This window comes from Ammodytes marinus (genome assembly GCF_949987685.1).
Source record: "Ammodytes marinus genome assembly, chromosome: 20".
NCBI lineage: Eukaryota > Metazoa > Chordata > Actinopteri > Uranoscopiformes > Ammodytidae > Ammodytes > Ammodytes marinus.
Window position 1 is genome coordinate 3,084,556 of NC_137224.1, and position 22,500 is coordinate 3,107,055.

Sequence of the window (22,500 nt, forward strand, 5' to 3'; positions counted from 1 at the left end):
TGTGTGTGTGTGTGTGTAGCCCCTGGGGTAGAGATTTTGATGGTGGCATTCTCACTTTTACCTCTTTTAGTGTGTGTTTTTTTATTAAGAGAGGGGAGGGGAGTGTTGGTGAGAAAATGTCATAAATGGTTTGCACTCCTCCTTAAGTTAACCATAGAACAGACCCACCCAAACTAGATTGGAGACAGTGAGTTGTGTTTGGCTGTGCTCTGTAATTCACATCTGAAGGGGTGTGTGTGTGGACGTGTGCGTATACATGTCATACTGTAGGTTTGTGTGTGTGTGTCTGTGTGTGGCATTAGGGGTTCTGGTATTTGTGGGGCAGACATTATTTCTTGTTAGAGTGGAAACTTTGATTACGTTTCCACCTCTGTTTAGTGTGGCATAACCAAATATCTTTGTAACATCTTTGCACATTTTTCTGTATTTGTTTTTTGTGTGTGTGTGTGTGTGTGTGCCTGTGTGTATGTCTTAATGATGTAAGCTGTAAGGAATGTAGATATAGTGTAAGTAGACAGTAACACATGACGCTAAAGAGAATTTACTGCTTGTGAAATATTCAGATGAAAATTACGGCCATCAATTTTTATTTCATTACTTCTTGATTGACGACCAACTGGAACGTGAGGGGTGTATATGTGCTGAATCATAACATTTCATTTTATGTGAGTGACATAGAATTAACTCCCTGAATCAAGTTCGCACACATTACACATTACGTCCCTGTACGTAACTGTGGCTGTGATAAGTGCAGTAGATGTTGTGTAGTTTGTGTATGTGTACATATGTGTTATTGTCACATCCCTAGGTGGGAGTCAAGAGTGTACATGGATCATTATCTTGTACTGAATACAAACACCTGGTAACAACCCTGGTTATGTAGCAAATAGATAGAGAATTCTATTGTATTCTATCAAAGATATCACAAAAACATTATTTCTTTTAGCACATGTGATATTTTCTCCCTCCCTTTTCCCGTCTATCTCTCATTTCCTGGGAGTGGTGCGGCTTTAAAAAAAAACAGGTGTGTGTGTGTGTGTGTGTGTGTGTGTGTGTGTGTGTGTGTGTGTGTGTGTGTGTGTGTGTGTGTGTGTGTGTGTGTGTGTGTGTGTGTGTGTGTGTGTGTGTGTGTGTGTGTGTGTGTGTGTGTGTGTGTGTGTGTGTGTGTGTGTGTGTGTGTGTGTGTGTGTGTGTGTGTGTGTGTGTGTGTGTGTGTGTGTGTGTGTGTGTGTGTGTGTGTGTGTGTGTGTGTGTGTGTGTGTGTGTGTGTGTGTGTGTGTGTGTTTGCGTGCGTGCGTGCGTGCGTGTGTGTGTGTGTGTGTGTTAGGGCTGCACGATATTGCCCAAAATGATTATCACGATTATTTTGGTCAATATTGATATCACGATATTTTACCACGATTATTCAGTAATTGTAGTGAGTAAAATATTTTTATTGGATTGTCACGTAAACATAACAGCGCTTTCATATCCATGTGATCGGCTATGCAATATTACTGATAATGTACATATATTTGCATAAATATAATAAATATTTACCTGAAGTCAATGCATTTCCACAAAGAAAATATAAATCAAAATATTGCACCAAAACTTTACTCAAAATCAAATCAACAGAGCACTGCTTTAACTTTTCCTTGTGCTACATTTCTGTTGAATAACACATCTTTGTTTCCTCACCTGACCTCATTGCATCTCCTAAAAGCAAAAATATAAAATATTTTACTCCATTCATTGCATGATGGATGTGTATAAAACTTGATTTTGAACTAAATAAAATTGTGCCCACAATGTATAACTAAAATAAGTATATTATGAGCTGCGCCCTGTCAAAATAAATCACAACCTATATGGCTCTACTATGTCGGAATTTAATTTGAAAGGACGGAGACGGGAAGTGGCAGGTAACACTCAGCAACACGTTAGTTAAATGTTGCTGCCTCTCATGCCTTTACTCCCAACGCGAGGTTTCATCTTCGCTTCAGGTCGTGTGTACGCTGAGGCACTGACTGTATGGAGTTATTAGCAACCCTGGGAGCTTGTCTAATAACTGGAATAGTCATTGCAAACCCACTAGGTTCTTATGTAATGAAAACGTAGTTCAATACGCCAGCAAATAGGAACGACCAAGGATACGAACTAGCAACGGTGGAATAGTCTACTCGCCCAGCTAGACTGCTTCAGCTGACTGAAGGCTCCGGCTCAGCTGTTAGCCAACATGCTTAACCAGAGCTCCATCTAGCTAACAAAGCATTATTCCCCAAAATCTATAACAATTCACGGAGAAAATGACTGCCGAACATTTACATGGCGGGCTGCAGCCTGAAGCAAAACGTACTCACGTCGTCTTGCTGGAGTCCTGTCGGACATTAACCATGACTCCTGTGTTCCCTGCTCCCCTGATACATGCAAAGACGTGTTGAAAAAGTATTCCATTGTTTTTTGAACGAGTAGTAGCCCTGTTTGTGGACGTCTATCCATCAAAACTATGACGTAGGTCCTTAGGTGACCCGTTCGCTATACATTATACTCTTGACAGCGGTCTGTCTTGCTGGACATAACAGACCTGGCAAAGTGTCATGTAATAATGGGTTATAAATCCGGTCCCACACAAAAAGAGAGACTAACAAGGGGATGTATGTGATTTCACAAGCGCAGATGTCTGCTCTCGCTCGCGCGATAAGCAGCAGCAGCTTGCTTCTTCGCGCGGCTCTTGGAGTGCTTTCTGTCTATGCGGGCAGAAAATTGTTCACACTTTGGGGGCGGAGCCACTGGACTTTGATTGACAGCTCTCGGGGAACCTGGGGTTGCCAGGTTGGAGCATGAACAGGCACATGATCAGCGAGTGGTTTGGGGAGGGATTGATTTGCTTCGCAGCTGAGCACACATTTAAAATATCGCACATTCATGTACACGTCATCGTGGGAAGCCAATATCGTCATCGCGATGAAAATTCGATATATTGTGCAGCCCTAGTGTGTGTGTGTGTGTGTGTGTGTGTGTGTGTGTGTGTGTGTGTGTGTGTGTGTGTGTGTGTGTGTGTGTGTGTGTGTGTGTGTGTGTGTGTGTGTGTGTGTGTGTGTGTGTGTGTGTGTGTGTGTGTGTGTGTGTGTGTGTGTGTGTGTGTGTGTGTGTGTGTGTGTGTGTGTGTGTGTGTGAAGTCACTTCCCTCACAGCTGGACATATCAACTATCCCTCCCAGTTTAAAGGTGGAGTCAGTGATTCTGGAGAACGCTTGTTGTCAAAACACTTTTTGGCAAAATCACTGAATTTGACAACAAGATCCGCTACCTGTCCATACTCGGTGTGCGTTGAAAAATATCTGGTGCGTATAACACTGCCTAGGCTCTGTAAACGGGTGTGTAAATAAAGGGGCCCAATGTAGGCTCTAGGCTGTGTATTAACAGGATTTTTCATCGCACACACAGTACAGACAGGTAGTGGATCGTGAGGAGATATTCACTGATTTTGACAAAACATTATTATAATTTTATTTTTTTTCTAAGGCATTTTTATGCTTTATTGACAGTGTAGAGACAGAGTTGAAATGGGGCAGAGAGGGGAGTGACATGCAGAGAACGACCGCGGGCTGGAATCGAACCCGGGTCCGCTGCTGGCCGAAGCCCATGGGGGGGGGACGCCGTACCAACTGAGCTAAGGGCGCCCCCACAAAACGTTATTTTGACAACAAGAATTCTCCAGAATCACTGACTGCACCTTTTTAATATACTTTTAAAATGTAACTCTTGTCTAAACCCTTATGTCCAGCCTCTGTCCTCAGATGGGTCACGGCCCAATTCAGTCTGAACATTTTATAACAAACAAAACAGACGAACGACCTCATAACCAAATCTAAATGTGATGTATTCTCCGTGTGTCTATAAATAGCCTTTCTGAAGGACGATCATGACCCACTAGCTCCTCTAATCTCTGTGTTTGTTTAAATCCTCCTAAATGAGAGGCAAACAGATGGATCAGCCAGCGCATAACACTATCCTAGTTACTATGACCAACCCTGTAGCCTAGTTACCAAGCTATAACTGATTGATTACTCTTCTCTTCTTTCCTATTTATATTTCTTTCATTTTGATATATTTTTAATTTATTTTGCATTATTTAAAATTTACAAAATGATGACAAATATAACAAATGAATGCAGTGCAGGGGGAGGCAAAAAAAAAAAAACTGTGCACTTGCTGTATTTGAAAATAATTTAAAAATCTCATGCCTTCCATCCATTCGCTGTCGACACATTATATAGACACAAACATGATGTGTGTATGTATGGTCTTAAAGACTCAGAGATGTTAAAAATGTCTCAGAAAAAAATAAAAAATGAATACAGTGAGTGCAGGGACAGGAAGAAAACCCATTTGTCTTTTGTGAAAATAATTTTAGAATTTCACACAACATCCATTCCCTGTGGAGAAGTGATCAAGACACAAACATGATGTGTGTCTGTTATTTAAAGGCTCATAGACGGGGCTTCTCACCTCTGATTCAAACTGTCCCTGTGATGCTCTGAATTGTGCAGCCGCTTGACAAATATTTGCGCTGGTGTCGGCTGGTTCTGATTGCGGTTTGTTTGTTTGTGCAGTCAGTGTGTGTGTGTGTGTGTGTGTGTGTGTAATGTTTTTTCATTGGGTGGGAATTGGGAAAATGAAAACCACACAATGCTAGTAGTAGACAGACACTCCCAACAATTATAGGCTATGAATCCCCCCTTGACGTGAAGCAATTATTTAGCCTGAAATCCAAGTCATTTTATAGACATTGCAGCAATTTTGAAAATCTTACAATAATATATATTTTGAAATAACAGTTCAATAATATGCACTGGGACAGTAGACAGACACTCCCAACATATTATAGGCTATGAATCCCCCTTGACTTGAGTTGGAATAAAGAAATAATTTTGCTAGAAAGAAATCCAAGTAATTTTTCCAACAAAATCCAGCAATTTTGAAAAATGTACAACAATATATATTTTGAAATAATAGGTCAATACATCAAATCATATCAGACCTTATTTGTATAACACTTTTCATACACAGTTAAGGTAACACAAAGGGCGTTACAGTAAGGCCTGTATACAATTAAAATAAAAAAGGCAGTCAGACAGTCTCTAGGTTGCCACTGTAAATAAGGGCAACCTCAGTCTCTCACCAGTTGGAGTAAAGGTCATTGAGTTCAGCTTGGAAAGACTCAGGGCTACTGTATGTCATGATGTGGACACAGGCGATGTGTTACATTCACTGTCCATGTTTAAAATAGAATAACATAACAAGATAACTTGAAAGCACAGTTACTGTATATTTCTCTTATATTTGTGTTTTTTTTGTTGTTCTTGAGCACGACTCAAAAATCGTTATACTATCCCAACCGTGAGTTTTTTTAATCAGTTGTACCACTCATACAATAACAGTATTACCAACCACCTGTTTTTTTTTATTTTTTTTATATATATTTTTTAACCTTTATTTATACAGGTAAATCCCATTGCGACCGGAGACTCTTTTACAAGGGAGACCTGTTTTCCTTTCCCACGTTACCATTCACACACACATTCATACACCGATAGCAGGCTGACTATCCACACTCACACAACAGTTTTTTTATATTCTTCATGTTTTTGCCCATGTTAGTTGGTCAATGTCTAATATGGGAATATACCTGTTCTTCTCACCATGCATATCATAAGATCTATTTATTCAGTTTGTTGCACGTTAGTTACACCTAGCCCAATATCCAATATGTAAAACACCTGTATATGTTGTCACCCTGCCTATCAGACCACTGCCTCCTTGTATCTATGCATTACCCAGCTGTGGTCTACAGATACACTCCTCCTCCTAAACCATAACATAAACCATTGTTGGCTAATCAATCCCATAGAATCTATTGTACACACACACACACACACACACACACACACACACACACACACACACACACACACACACACACACACACACACACACACACACACACACACACCCTCAAGACTAGGGAGCATAGAGGAAATGTATTGCCTCTAGAATCTCTTGTACATGTGCGTTAGTGGGCAGAGAAGGGCCCGTATCGAGACAAAGAGGTTCGATTGACGTGTGAACAATGGAGCGGGCGCCTGCCAGCCTCCTGACTATAGGGCACAATAGACCCTTTACTGTAGCAGGAGTCAGCATCTTAGCACCTTAGCTTAGCTGCTTCTTAGATACATTACAGTGAACCTGCTCATTCTATATGCATTTCAAAGCATGAAGTATGAAGATTTTGCTGAATTTAAAGGTGCAACTAGGACTTTTTCAATATTTCTGAAAGTGCAAAGAAAGCTAATTTTATACAGTTTTTCTTAATGCCTTTGTCATGGGTATACGCTCACCCAGGAACAACAGCTGGCTTAACAAAAACACTACCGATTTTGTCCAAAGGCGGCGCAAGAATGAACACTAACTGAAAGTTCCTCGTAGCCACTTTAATGTCGAGTTAGTTATAGAGATATCTTCAAAGTATTTCTCATTGGAAAAACCTGCATTTTCACATATTATTTTTTGTCTTTTTTCTTTTCTGTTTATAGTAATATCCTTTGCACTTCATTTTTCACTAAGCTCAGGCCTGTGCTATGAGATAACAAAACCGATAATATTACATGATGTCTGGTAAATAGCCTTAAACATGCAAAATCTTCCATTGTTCATTGATCACTGTTTAAAATTGTACACTGATTTCTCCCACACTATCTCCTTATCGCTCCATTCTCTAGTCTTTTCCTTTATGTTCAGTGTGTCACATGATCTTATGTCATTGTCCGCCCGTCGTGCCAGCCTGACATGCAGTGTGTCAATACCAGCACGCAAATCTGAACACACAACACACGCATTACCTCATCGTATCATGGCCGCTCTCTCTCAAGTCATTTAAGTGCAAACAGTTGTGGTAAAGCATTGTTTGCTCCTAACCACAATGCATGTTCATATAACCCCTCCCACTAGCAGTGTGTGGTTAACCCGCCCAGTTTCTCTCTCTCTCCCTCTCTCTCTCTCTCTCTCTCTCTCTCTCTCTCTCTCTCTCTCTCTCTCTCTCTCTCTCTCTCTCTCTCTCTCTCTCTCTCTCTCTCTTTCTCACTCAATCACTCACTCACTCACTCACTCTCAATCTCTCTCTCTCTCTCTCTCTCTCTCTCTCTCTCTCTCTCTTTGTCTCTCTCTATCTCTACCTCTCTCACACACGCACATGTACATTTCGGTGACATCATTTTTAGAAAGCCCTACTTTGTTTTTTACTTGTTTGTTTGTGGTTGTGGGTAAATTAACATACATCAATATTCAATCTCAGGCTAGCATGCAACTTATTTCAGTGCCGTGACACTGTTTGTGTACACTAGTGTTTGTTCAAGGCCAATGCTCATATCCATTAAAGGAAAGTCAAGGCTTAGGAAACACTGATAAAAAAAGAAGTCATGGGCAGCAGCTTGAGCCTTAAAACTATAGTGCGTAACTTTTTCGTATGAATGAATGTCGTCACATTCAAGCCATCACCGACGGCTTTCCTCGTGTAGATGCGCCGGCGACAGTGTTGTTGTCATTACTCAGAGTTTGTCTATGGGGGCGACAGAAGTTACGCACTATAGCTTTCATGTTTTGATGAATGATTGGTGCTCAAGGCCCTTAATGGTGACAAAAACTCATTGCAGCTGCAGCAGCATCAAATAATTTATAAAAAGAATAAAAAATGTATCCTACTATAAGGCAAGTCTTTAAGCGAATATAAGGTGCTTGATTGATTGATTGATTTTTTTTTGGCAAATCTTTCAAAACCACTAAAGCAGGGGTGTCCAAACTTTTTTCACTGAGGGCCACATACAGAAAAATCTACGAAGGGCCGGGCCACTTTGCAAAAATAACACATTTATCAGGACATGTAGCTGCTCTGATGTTTAGTTTCATAGTGTTTTCGTAAATTGTAATCCTTCTTCACGGCAACACTTTACTTGCACATTAAACAGACACATTTCCCCTCTTGTTTATATGCCAATGATACACCCAGTGTTTTCTGCTTTTACGTCTAATGTCCAGCTTGGTGAAAATAGTAGCCAGCTGAGATCCCGCCCCTCCAAAGGGGGTCCGGGGGTATGCCCCCCCGGGAGATTTTTTTAAGTTTTTAAAGTGAAATGCATGAATCTGGTGCACTTTGAGAGGGAAATTAAGAGGCTAAAGCTGAAGAATTTTGTATGAAAAAAATTTAAACACTGTCAGATGAATTAGAAGCTATTGGAGAAGGACACATGGATTTTCCATAATAATATTAATTTAAATTCAAATATTATGCAGGGTCCTCTGGGATGGGCTTGGTGCTCTTTTTCTTTTATGGGACATATTTCTCTGTAATATAATGACTGCATTTAGATTATTTAAAAATTAAAAGGGCCATATTACATTATATTTTTAAAATGTGCCACGTGCCAATCAATCAGTTTTGACACCCCTGCACTAGTGGGTTAACTAAGAAATGCAACAATTATTTTTTTTTTCTTTTTTTTTTTTTTTAAAGGGCCATATTGCATTATATTTTTTAAATCGGCCGCGGGCCAAAAAAAAGCGGGCCCGCGGGCCGTAGTTTGGACACCCCTGCACCAAAGCTTAGGTCTGTAACATGCTTTTGGTAGTGTTGAAAGGCAGCAGCAGAGGTTTGGCAGCTGTGAAGAAAGAATCCATTCTTCTGTTGAGAGAAACTGGGATCCTCCTAGTCTTCTTCTGAAAGGAAGGAAGTCAGGCAGGCAGGCGGCCCAGGGCTGTGTGTGTGTGTGTGTGTTCTCGTGTGTGTGTGTCTGTGCGTGTGTCTGTGAGTGTGTGCGTGTGAGTGTGAGAGAAGGGCACAGATATTGAGAGCAAGTTAAAGTGGTAGATACAATATATCCTCTAAAATAGGTCGACAAAGAGACCGTAAACCCATATGTTATATTATTATAGAAAAACAACATGCATACATAAATAACATGCAAGCAGGTGTTATTTAAGGTGATCATCTTAGGTGAGGTTAGGTAACTTTATTCGTGCCCATGGGTAGAATCCTTTTGCAGCAAGACGATTACTTTATGGCATCCAATTACAAAATATACTTTAGCATAAAACTATGGGCATCAACCTGTTGCTGTACCCTCCTCCCTCACTCTTCTGGTTTCAGTCTTTCACACCAAACTAGGGAAACTATTTGTTTTCACGGAGCTGCTGCTTTGTTCAGGAGCCATTGTCATGTAGGAAAAGGAAATGTTGACACACAACTCGAAGCTCTGTATTGTCTAAAATGTAATTGTACGCTGCGGCATTCATTTAACAAAAAGCGCGTGTGTGTGTGTGTGTGTGTGTGTGTGTGTGTGTGTGTGTGTGTGTGTGTGTGTGTGAGAGGAGTAGGAACCGGATATCTTATTGGTTTTAAATGTGGTGACTTCCTTATTGCAGAAAGCGGATCTTATCCTTTAGATATTATTAGTGTTTTATAGACAGTTCCTTATTGACAGTGATGGAGTGAATAACCTTCTGTGAGATTGTAATTGTGCCCTTGGACAAACATGACTTCAGTGGCGTAATATTCAGGACTCATTCTGGACTTATTTACATTTCAGCAGTGTCTAAACCTGATAGATGTATTGATAATGGCTAATGTTTAACTGGCTATGAACTAGGCCTACAGTGTGTGTATCATCATAAGGTGAAATCCCTTCTGTGTTGGTTTAATGTGTGAGGTAATCATTTGCTATTTCCTTTTTTAAGTTTCCTGCTTGATAGAGGTCAAAGAATGACACTGACAGTAGTTCTGCATTCACAAACACACCAGTTATTTTCAAGCTGTTCTGATATACTGGCAGGATCCTCCCAATACATTTTGAGCCTGATTTTCATGTATTGCAATTTTTGAAAGATTAATGATTTTGTAATATTGTGTGATATCCTCTTTTGCAGTAATTTCTAGTTATATATATATATATATATATATATAATATCGAGTAGGTCTGCATTCATTAACATATCAGTTATTATTATTATTATTATTATTATTATTATTATTATTATTATTATTATTATTATTATTATTATTATTATTATTATTATTATTATTATTATTATTTTTAATACTATATTTATGGAATATTTCCTTTTACAACATAAACACACAACTTGAAAAGTGAACACACAAACAAAAGAAAAAACTAAATAAACAACCAACATGGCGCACTCTACTCTACAGTTAAAAAAATAATAATTGGCACAGGGCCCCCAATACAATGTCATGATGCTCTCTGTATATTGCATTTTTTGATTTATTGCGATTCTGTTGTATTGTGCTATCCGGTTTTCCAGTGATTTGTATTGTTATGTGTTTAATATTGGACAATGCAGAGCTGTAGATTGAGTTCAGATGTTCAAGAGAGTAGCTCAATATGTTGGACATTAACTTATTCACTCGCTCGCTCACACACACACACACACACACACACACACACACACACACACACACACACACACACACACACACACACACACACACACAATTATTGTAAAAGTACTACAGACATGAGATTGGTATCAACTTTTTCCTAGAAAGTAAATCAAAAAAATTCCATCATTTTAAAAACTATTTCTTTAATGAAAAAGGTATTGTGTGTCTCCGAGTTGAATGCTGCTATTTATAAACAGGTCTTTGTTCAATCCTTTTGAGTATCAAGTCCTAAATATTGCAAGATGTCGGCATTTAACTTTCACAAGCAGTAAATTCTCTATAGCGTCATGTGTTACTGTCTACTTACACTATATCTACATTCCTTACAACTTAAATCACTCACACAAACACACACACACACACACACACACACACACACACACACACACACACACACACACACACACACACACACACATATACACACACACACACACACATCAAATAAGTTATTTGGTTATGTCACAGAAAACAGAGGTGGAAACGTGATCAAAGTTTTCCACTCTACCAAGAAACAATGTCAGCCCCAAAAATACCAGGAGAACCTCGAATGCCACACACACACACACACACACACACACACACACACACACACACACACACACACACACACACACACACACACACACACACACACACACACACACACACACAATTATCTTAAAAGTACTACAGACATGAGATTGGTATCAACTTTTTCCTAGAAAGTAAATAAAAAAAATTCCATCATTTTAAAAACTATTTCTTTAATGAAAAAGGTATTGTGTGTCTCCGAGTTGAATGCTGCTATTTATAAACGGGTCTTTGTTCAATCCTTTTGAGTATCAAGTCCTAAATATTGCAAGATGTCGGCATTTAACTTGGATAATTTGTTCGTTTCATCCCACATGTGCAAGTAATAGATAGGTTTAAGAGCGTTCAGTGGTTGTTGTTACCATGCAGAAAACAGAGAGACACAACAGTTATTAATAGGCCTTTAACAATACAGAGCAATTCTGGAGTTATAATGGTGGTAAATTACCATATAATACAAATTGGATGCCTTTTTATTCCAAGTCTAATCAAAGCAAGGCAAGTTTATTTCTATGGCACAATTCAGACGAAAGGCTTTACAGGGGCATTAAAAAAATATATTTAAAAATAATATAGAAGAAAATATTGAAATGCATTCAAGAGATAAAAAATAACGATTTAAAACAGCCAGACAAATCGTTAAAATCTTTCGTTTTTTACAAGACAATAAAAACAAACAAAAAAAATGCTACAGGTTAGAAGCCAAAAATGTATTCATTTTTATTTTATTAAATTGTTTTTTATACCTTTTTATTTAACCAGGGCATATCAAACGAGTAGAATAATTAAACACAATCTCCTCTAATTATATTTTATTTTATTTTATTTTATTTTATTTTATTTTATTTTATTTTATTTTATTTTATTTTATTTTATTTTATTTTATTTTATTTTATTTTATTTTATTTTATTTTATTTTATTTTATTTTATTTTATTTTATTTTATTTTATTTTATTTTATTTTATTTTATTTTATTTTATTTTATTTTATTTTATTTTATTTTATTTTATTTTATTTTATTTTATTTTATTTTATTTTATTTTATTTTATTTTATTTTATTTTATTTTATTTTATTTTATTTTATTTTATTTTATTTTATTTTATTTTATTTTATTTTAACCAGGCAGATCAAATTAGTAGATAATTAAACACAATCTCCTCTATAAACATCTATATTTCCTCTGTGCTCCCTCCAGGTTTGAGAAGGGCCGTATCTACAGCTACATCGGCGAGGTGGTTGTGTCAGTGAACCCGTATCGAGCCATGAACATCTACGGCCGAGACACGGTGGAGCAGTACAAAGGCCGAGAGCTGTACGAGCGCCCGCCGCACCTGTTCGCCATCGCAGACGCTGCTTACAAAGCCATGAAGAGACGCAACAAAGACACCTGTATCGTCATCTCAGGTAACTAGGGAGGAGACCCCCGGGCAAGACGCACGCACGCACACACACACACTCTCTCTTTCTCTCTCACTCTCTCTCTCTCTCTCTCTCTCTCTCTCTCTCTCACTCACTCACTCACTCACTCACTCACTCACTCACTCACTCACTCACTCACTCACTCACTCACTCACTCACTCACACACTCACTCACTCACTCACTCACTCACTCACTCACTCACTCACTCACTCACTCACTCACTCACTCACTCACTCACTCACTCACTCACTCACTCACTCACTCACTCACTCACTCACTCACTCACTCACTCACTCACTCACTCAGACAGTCATCCTGTTCAGTGTAGAACTTACATATACTGTAGTTACAACTTAAAGCCCCTGGAAACCTGGTCTTAAATAGTATAAGTCAATAGATGATATCACAGTTGGGTGTCTCAATAAGCTTTTATAAACATCTGATTGAGTATGAATGTTCATAAATATTATCAAACGCTTTTGTTTTTATAGAACGTTCAGGCAGAGAGCTGCTGTGATTGGTTCAAAAATACTTATTGTGTCAGGAGCATAGCCTCGCCTCATCTAAACTGAATTTCTGTTATCAAACTTAAATGACAATGTCTTTAATTTGGATTGATAAATATGCCTTTAACTCTTTCCAGATGCTTTACTATCATGCAACACAACTCCCCACATTACATAGTTAGAAGGATTGTGTGGATTTGGGTTTACAGGTGCTAGGATATTTTTCTGAGCATTTTATTTTGGTCCTTTCTACCTCATTTAGATAATATAAAATGTCAATGTCCTTCTTTAATAATTCCTTGTTTCGTTGCACGCTAAGGTTTTTCCTATCCTGAGAGGAGTTGAGGGAGAAAGACTTCCTGAAAAATATTTGATAAAATCTCTGTTAAAGTTAAAAATAAACCCAGATATTTCAGGTGGTCCCAAGCTGTGTGTTAGTATGGAGACACATAGAGGATGAAACGCCACCCGGTGGTCAGCAGGGTGAACTGAACCCCTCTAAAAACACAGAGCCTAAAAATAAAAAATAAAAAACATCCTGTACAGCCCTGGAAAAAATTAAGGGACCAGTCTGGATTTTTCTTAAATCTTTATATCTATATTACTTATTGAAAATGCTCTAAATGACAATATTTTTATTGTGAATTTGGTAGAAATGTTGTCAGTAGTTTATGTTATAGAATACATTTTTTAATTCTACTCAAACATATGCCTCTAAAGAGTAAAACAAGAAACACTGAACATTTGGACTGGTCTCTTAATTTATTCCAGAGCTGTATATATATATAATATGGAATTTAAGATGTGCTGGGGATTTCTATGGACACAAATCATTGTTTTACAATACTGATTGAATGCGTATTAGGTGTACTTTATCACTGTTCCAGCTTAACATTTCAAGTGCAGAATATAATGTATGTTTGACACTGAAAATATGGATTACGTTTTTCAAAAGACTGTCTGTACTGTGTTTATTGTTTGTCACAGGGGAAAGTGGAGCAGGAAAGACAGAAGCCAGCAAGTACATAATGCAATACATCGCTGCTATCACCAACCCCAACCAGAGGGCGGAGGTGGAAAGGTGAGCTGCTATGACAATGTTAAACTTGAACACACTGCACTGTATGCACACAGTTGATTTGATTTATTAGGATCCCCATTAACAACACATCGGAGTGAGAGCTAGTCTTCCTGGGGTCCGAAACATACAATATACAGTAGACAACAGACACAGGCTTAGTTTGGTGACAGAACGGCAAATATTATATATTATATACATATAGGGTTTTTTTCCTTTATTCTTATTAAGCATAGTTGAATAGTTAAAAGTGGAGTCAGTGATTCTTGAGTGATGCTTGCTGTCAAAATCACTTTTTTGTCTACATTTTTTGTGAATATCTACTCACGATCATCTACCTGACTGTACTGTGTGTGCGCTGATAAAAATAACAGTGAGTTAGTCCACAGCCCAGGCTCTGTAAACAGGCATGTTGCTAGCTACGATGGGCCCCCTTTGTTGACATACCAGTTTACAGACCTGTCAAAATCACTTAAAAAAAACAAACAGGTATGGACAGGTAATGGAGAAACTAAATGATTTTGACAACCAGCGTTCTCCAGAATTGCTGACTCCACCTTTAATTGTTACGGGTCATTTTTTAATTCCTATCAAACCTATATCAGTTACAAGTAGATTAATCCATGTTAAAGTCCATGGATTAATAATGCCAGTAATCAAAGTCTCTTCGGTCATATAGTGAGTGAGATATCACAGCTTAAGGTGTTGGGTCACTGAGCACTGATAACTGAGTGTGTGTGTGTGTGTGTGTGTGTGTGTGTGTGTGTGTGTGTGTGTGTGTGTGTGTGTGTGTGTGTGTGTGTGTGTGTGTGTGTGTGTGTGTGTGTGTGTGTGTGTGTGTGTGTGTGTGTGTGTGTGTGTGTGTGTGTGTGTGTGTGTGTGTGTGTGAGTGTGGGTTGATCCTTTATCACTGATACTGCCCCACATTACATAATGGTCGTATTTACGTGTGACAAAATCGTAAAGAAAGATATACTAAGTAGAAACCAAGAGATAAGCTTTGATTTAGTGCAAAGGAAATGTGGGTCAGAGATCAACATAAGACTTCAGCTTTAGGTTGGCTTCATGGCGTATGCAAACCGCTGCAGTTGGAAATATAAAATATATTTTATCTACAATATAATTTGTATCTTACAAATGTACAAACACTGAACAAATATTGAATAAGTAATATTAAATAACATGTTTGGAATAGGATAATATATTTTATAAAATGTTTTAACAGAATAGGAACGGGTGGTTAGAAGATTGTATCACGATTTGCAGTAAAAAACACACTCACATTATGTTGATTGTGTGGTACATTTTCATCACCACAATCTATCACCTTTAAGTAAACTGTACAGTCCTGTATTGATCTCCTGATTTATTTAGAATTGCCTCATTGCATATTTCCAGTCTTTCTTAAATCTTTAAAGGTTGGGTAAGCGAGCCACTGCGGGTTTTTTTTTAACGGAGCCTAGGCTGTTTATAAACACCCAACTTTTTTTCAGCGTTCACACACTACAGAAAGGTAGCGGATGGTGAGTAGATATATTAGCTGAAAGTGTGTTCTGGAATACAAGCTCTGAGCTGCTGCCTTTTGTAACCTATAACAGCGGCTAAAGCTCGGCTCGTCCATTGTATTCTGCACAAAAAAAGTGATTTTTTTAAAGATAAAAAAAGAAAAATCCACTCAAGAACAGAAATGTGTGTCCTTTCTATGTTGCAATAGCAATATTTGTTTCTTAAAGGAGCAGTGTGTATAATTTATTGCCATTTTCAGAGCCAAGAAGTACTATAGAATAAATAACTAAATATATCTTCACCTCATCACTTGATTTTGTGAAAAAACTTGAGGCAGTGGTGGATGATGACATCTTTAGTAGCCATAGCTTCTTGTCCTTGAAGGCCACCGTAGCTTCTGTAATTATTTGAAAATGAGGGGTTACCAAGGGAGAGTTACACTGCACCTTTAACTGAATGTAAAGTTTGCAAGAGTTTTTAGAATATTTAGAGAATAGTTTGATGGTTATTGGGATAATAATATCCTGAAATGCAATAATTTTGTCCAGGATAAATTGTGGCTTGAATTGTTTCACATCATCCCATCATGGCTAATACAGAAGATTAATTTTTTAAGATACGCTAGATAACATTCATACGTAACCCAGGCCAGCGTTAGGTTGTATAATGATGTTGCCTAACACTTACTGTAGCTTTATTGCCTTTATTTCTGTCATTTAAGTTCGAGAGATGTGTTAGATTAGATAACATTGTTGGAATGGACTCACAGACCTTCAAGTTATATAATGGTGTTAAAAATGTTACTGAATAGGGGCGCCCTTAGCTCAGTTGGTAGGGCTGTCTCTACACTATCAATAAAGCATAAAAATGCCCAAAAAAAATCTAAAAAAAAATATATATGTTACTGAAAAAATACATTTATTTTTCAATGTAGTAGTGTGAATGTCGATAGTTAGCCTGCTATCGGTGTATGAATGTGTGTGTGTGAATGGTAACGTGTAAATGGGAACAGGTCTCCCTTGAAAAAATAGTCTCCAGTCTCAATGGGATAAAAATAATAATAAATAAAATAAATAAATAAAGTTCGGAAACTAATAGATTATAAATGACTATTTTCGATGATGACTTGACAATGAAGTGAGATTGAAGCAGAGGGATCACATAGCAAGTACCGCAGTCAAGTCCCATTTATACAATGTGTATAATAAGGTGGACAGCATTCACTCCTTCCAACAGCATGCTGTATATACTGACCGCTCCCAGAAGATAACTATCCACTAGAGATGGTATTAGCTATATAGTCAGAATAACAATCAGAATCTTTTATTATCTTTGGACAGTGTAAAACAAAATTGTAGCAGCATCCAAGTATACACACAAACACACAAAATATAAAAATAGTAGTTGTAGTAGTAGTAATAGTAGTTGTAGTAGTAGTCTCTTTCCAATTAGTGCGTATCAGGAGAAACTGTGATTAAAGAAATACAGTAAAAAACAACTTCCCAACCTGAATTGGAGACCATTCTGAATTCATACCATCGATTCTGTATTATTAATTCTTCTTGACATTTTACCACGTGTATTGTTTTCTCATTGTTGGCCACTTGGGGGCAGCAGAAGAAGCTATTAACACAACAGCATCATCTTATTAAGTTAATATTGTGAACTGCTTAGCAATCAAATGCCTATTGATTGATTATTTTTTTTTTTTTTTATTTAAGATTATTTTTTTGCTATTTTCAAGCTTTATTAGATAGTACAAAGTTGGAATGGGGAGACAGAGAGGGAGGGGGGATATTCCTTTACATTTTAATTTAATTTTTAATTTTAAATTTATCCTTGTGTACAGCTTAACCTTAATTCTATCTGTGTCCCTCTTTACAGGGTGAAAAACATGCTGCTGAAATCTAACTGTGTGCTTGAAGCCTTCGGGAACGCCAAGACCAACCGCAACGACAACTCCTCGCGCTTCGGTAAATACATGGACATCAACTTTGACTTCAAGGGAGATCCCATAGGAGGACACATCAACAACTACCTGCTGGAGAAGGTGAGGGCACTAGGAATGGCCTCAGAGGTTAAGCAAAGGGTAGCCTATGCCCTTACTAGTTAAAGTGGTGCTGCAAACAAAATGGTGTTGTATCTTATATGCAATGACAATACAACTATCCATCTTACAATCTATCTATCTATCTATCCATCTATGTATCTATCCATCTATCTATCTATCTATCTATCTATCTATCTATCTATCTATCCATCTATCTATCTATCTATCTATCCATCTATCTATCTATCTATCTATCTATCTATCGATCTATCGATCTATCGATCTATCGATCTATCGATCTATCTATCTATCTATCTATCTATCTATCTATCTATCTATCTATCTATCTATCTATCTATCTATCTGTCTGTCTGTCTGTCTGTCTGTCTGTCTGTCTGTCTGTCTGTCTGTCTGTCTGTCTGTCTGTCTGTCTGTCTGTCTGTCTGTCTGTCTGTCTGTCTGTCTGTCTGTCTGTCTGTCTGTCTGTCTGTCTGTCTGTCTGTCTGTCTGTCTGTCTGTCTGAAGGGTTGCAGGAAACTTCAAATCCGAGACTATACCACAGGAAATTGAATACTCATTCAGTTTTACAGATTTTGTCAAATCTTGGGGGAAAAAATTCATACTAAATACCAGAGGATTTTTCCCCCTTTCAGGCTATTAGAAACACATTTTTTATTGAACTGCTCACAGCTCAACTTGTAACAAATGTAGTAAACAAGAAGAATTATGTGACTTTTTTGTTACTTAAACAAGTTGCCTTGTCTTTGTTTTGTACCAATAACATGTGCTGTATATGACAAGTGTTTATTTCTTCCCCCAACAGTCCAGGGTCATTTTCCAACAGCCAGGAGAGAGGAGCTTCCATTCATACTACCAGGTGTGTGTGTGTGTGTGTGTGTGTGTGTGTGTGTGTGTGTGTGTGTGTGTGTGTGTGTGTGTGTGTGTGTGTGTGTGTGTGTGTGTGTGTGTGTGTGTGTGTGTGTGTGTGTGTGTGTGTGTGTGTGTGTGTGTGTGTGTGTGTGTGTGTGTGTGTGTGTGTGTGTGTGTGCGTGCGTGCTTGGTCTAATGTGTGTGTGTGTGTCTGTCTGTCTGTCTGTCTATCTGTGCTTGGTCTAATGTGTGTGTGTGTGTCTGTCTGTCTGTCTGTCTATCTGTGCTTGGTCTAATGTGTGTGTGTGTGTCTGTCTGTCTGTCTGTCTATCTGTGCTTGGTCTAATGTGTGTGCTTGTGCGTGTGTCTTTGCATCTGTGCATTTGCTTCTGAAGGGAGTATGTGCATGTTATTTATTTGTAAACATATCAAAAATTAAACACCATTTACAGTAGGGCTGGCCCGAATGCCATTTTTCAGGCTTCGAATATTTGTTGGTTTTTCCGAGCGAATATTCGAATATTCGTTCCAGAAAAACACACCATCAAAAACAACATTAAAAAAAATAATAAAAAAAATAAAAAATAAATAAAAAAAACGTTAATAATCCCTATATACTCCCTGGAACCGATTTTGACAGTATCTGCATATTTTGTTGAAGATTTACGCGCTCGGAGGTGAAGTAATGGATGCGCTATGACACTTAGTGATGTAATATCCTCCTAAATGAGCAATACTACTACTACTACAATATTACTAACTTTTTATATCCAAATATACAATGATTTGATGACATTATATTGCAGTACTAGCTTCTTGCAAAAAAAACAAAAAAAACAAAAAAAAAAACGAAGCTCCGAATACTAATTTAAGCTCCGAATACTAATTTTCCGAACAAGTATTCGAATAATTCAGGCCAGCCCTAATTTACAGCAGTGTTCACGGTTTAATAGACTATATATCTAACAATGTAAAAGCACAGAGTATGTTGTAAGTAAATTATATATGTGTGTTTTTGCCCCTCCACCAGCTGCTTAAAGGAGCTCCAGACCCTCTGCTACGATCCCTTAACATCCAGAAAGACCCCACAGCCTACACCTTCCTCAAGGGCGGAGGACAGATCAAGGTAATACACACAATTCATATACAGACAAATAGACGGGGCATGAAAATATGGGCGCCAAATCAGCCTCAAATAACCTTGTTATTGTAGTGCAAAATTATTTATAGAAGCATTGTCAAATCTCCCATCTCTTCGACTTATTGAGCCAATAGAAATGGTTTCTGTGCACTAATTTGTTCTAATTATTTTCCCTATTCATCCTTTTCTCTCTCTCTCTCTCTCTCTCTCTCTCTCCCTCTCCCCCTCCCTCTCTCCATCTCCCCCTCCCTCCCTTCCTCTCTCTCTCCCTCTCCCCCTCCCTCCCTCCCTCCCTCTCTCTCTCCCTCTCTCTCCAGTCTTGTATTAATGACAGTGCTGACTTCAAAGCCGTAGCTGACGCCATGAAAGTTATCGGGTTCACGGCAGATGAGATTCAGACCGTTTACAAGATCCTGGCAACAATCCTACATCTGGTAACCCAAGATAACTTTTTTTTATCGAGTTTTTACATCATAAAAAATGACATAATATATATATATCAATATACTCAAGATAACTATGAATCAAAGCTCATTTCTGAAACCAGCTGTGTCCCAATATGGCTTCTCTAGTCTAGTGTTGTATTGTAGATTTTAGACAAATGAGAACCACATTGGCAAAGTGGACCAGTATGTTTGCCAAAATCACTTTTTGTCGAAATGAGTGAATATCTCATAACGATCCCGCTACCTGTCCGTACTGGGTGGGGCCCTAAAGTACAAAGTACGGACAGGTAGCGGATTCTGAGGAGATATTCACTGATTTTGACAAAATACAAATTTTTTGGTTAATTTTTTTTTTATTTATTTAAAAATCACGAATTCATTCATAATTTGCAAAAGAAATTGATCATTTTTATTTATTTTCATCGGTTAATAAATCAAACATTAACCCTCTCTCTCGTGCCTGTCTTCAGGGAAACTTAACCTTTGGAGTGGATGGTGACACCATGCTGATAGAGAACGTTTACATACCAGTTTACAGAACCTAGGCTGTGTATAAACGACACAATACTATTAATTGAAAACCAAACTTTGACCCTCTCCCTCCCTCTCCTGTCTTCAGGGAAACTTAACCTTCGGAGTGGACGGTGACACCACGCTGATAGAGAACACTAAGCTGGTGTCAGTGGTCCGCGCTCTGCTGGACACTAAGGAGGACACGGTGGAGAAAGCTCTGCTCTACCGCACCGTGGCCACCGGACGGGACGTCATAGAGAAACAACACACCACACAGGAGGCCAGCTACGGGCGGGACGCACTGGCCAAGGTGAGTGGTGGGAGGATGGGAATGGCATGTCGGTCGTCACATGTCAGTCAGACTAGAGGAAAGTATTAGCGCCTTGGGAAAGAAAAAAATTAGAAGACGTTTTTTCATTTTTTTCTTTTTTATTATGCGCTTCGAGAGAAAAGTTGAGATGACAGTTACAGACTGCGATAAAGCTGGTTAGATGTTGAGAGATTCTGAGAAATGCTAAGCGCTTTGGGGCTGAGAAAATCGTCTAAAAAGCGATATATATATATATAAATCCATTTACCCATTACCAAAATGGCATGCTGGTCGTCATATGCAAATTTACGGAAGGGCCATGGGAATGAAAAAAACAAGAGGAGGATGTTTTTTTTGTTTGTTTTTTGCTTTTTTTATATATATAATGCACAAAAGACGAAATGTTGAAAATAAAGTGGAAATGCAACATTGAGAATTTCCAACTTTACCGCAATCTGGAACTGTCAAATGTATTCAACAACAACACTACTGGTCTGCTGAGGCCCTGGAGGCTTGTGAGTGTTCGTATAAACGTTTGGCGATGTTTTCTGTTTCACACTGATTCACACAAACATGAGTCAAAATGTTCTGACCCCACACAGAGGCTGGAGACTGTGGAGGACGCTGTGTGTGTGTGTGTGTGTGTGTGTGTGTGTGTGTGTGTGTGTGTGTGTGTGTGTGTGTGTGTGTGTGTGTGTGTGTGTGTGTGTGTGTGTGTGTGTGTGTGTGTGTGCGGGTGCGGGTGCGTGTGCGTGTGTGTGTGTGTGTGTGTGTCTGTGTGTGCAGATCAGGCACCAGCACTGTGGGCTGTGAACTCAAATCTGACTCACTGATATTATGACATTTCACTCTCTGACACCCATCTGTAACTGTTAAAGGTGGAGTCAGTGATTCTGGAGAATGCTTGTTGTCAAAAATCACATTTTTGACAAAATCAGTAAATAAATAAACATATAATACCTTTACTGTGTGTATGCTCAAAGAAATCTGATGTTATACGCGGCCTAAGCACTGTAAACACAGAGAATGGACAGCTAGCGGATTCTGAGGAGATAATGATGATTTTGACAACCATTTATTCTAAAAACGAGCAGTCTCCAGAATCGCTGACTCCATCTGTAATACTGCTTTTATTTTATTGCATGTCCTTCATGAGTCACAAAGGACCTTAACAAAATAGTCAAGACTTCCTCTCAGTAAGGTTAATGTAGTTTTGATGTTGGGTTGGTAGGATGGCCTATAGGAAAGGTGGCCGACTATAACCATGAGGCCGCTTGTTCGATCCCCGGCACCGGACAAGAGGGTGTTTTAGTAGTAATACTAGTGGTGGCTGCTATTACATCTACGGTGCCCACCATCTCTACCATTGTGTCCTTGAGCAAGACACTTAACCCCAAACTGCTCCAGGGGCGCTGCACTACAGCTGACCCTGTGCTCTGACCCCCTCTGAAGTGTGGTAACTTCAGACGGGATATGCGAAAAGACAAATTTCAATGTAACCATTGACTAATAAAGTAACTTAACTTAATTTACCTGTCCCCTGTCCCCTGAGCAAGGCATTTACTTCCTCACCAGCTAGCTGCAAAT

At 38.5% G+C, this 22,500-nt stretch overlaps 1 protein-coding gene across 1 annotated transcript in view; it reads left to right on the top strand.

The window, feature by feature from the left end:
• The window catches only part of myo1d (myosin 1D), a 119,418-nt gene that overhangs the window by 16,648 nt on the left and 80,270 nt on the right, over positions 1-22,500 (top strand). Inside the window, exons 2-8 of the mRNA XM_080048770.1 lie at positions 12,269-12,477; positions 13,987-14,080; positions 17,468-17,633; positions 18,457-18,510; positions 19,534-19,629; positions 19,962-20,078; positions 20,710-20,913. Coding sequence (XP_079904896.1) covers positions 12,269-12,477; positions 13,987-14,080; positions 17,468-17,633; positions 18,457-18,510; positions 19,534-19,629; positions 19,962-20,078; positions 20,710-20,913 — 940 coding nt within the window. The remainder of the gene's footprint in view (positions 1-12,268; positions 12,478-13,986; positions 14,081-17,467; positions 17,634-18,456; positions 18,511-19,533; positions 19,630-19,961; positions 20,079-20,709; positions 20,914-22,500) is intronic.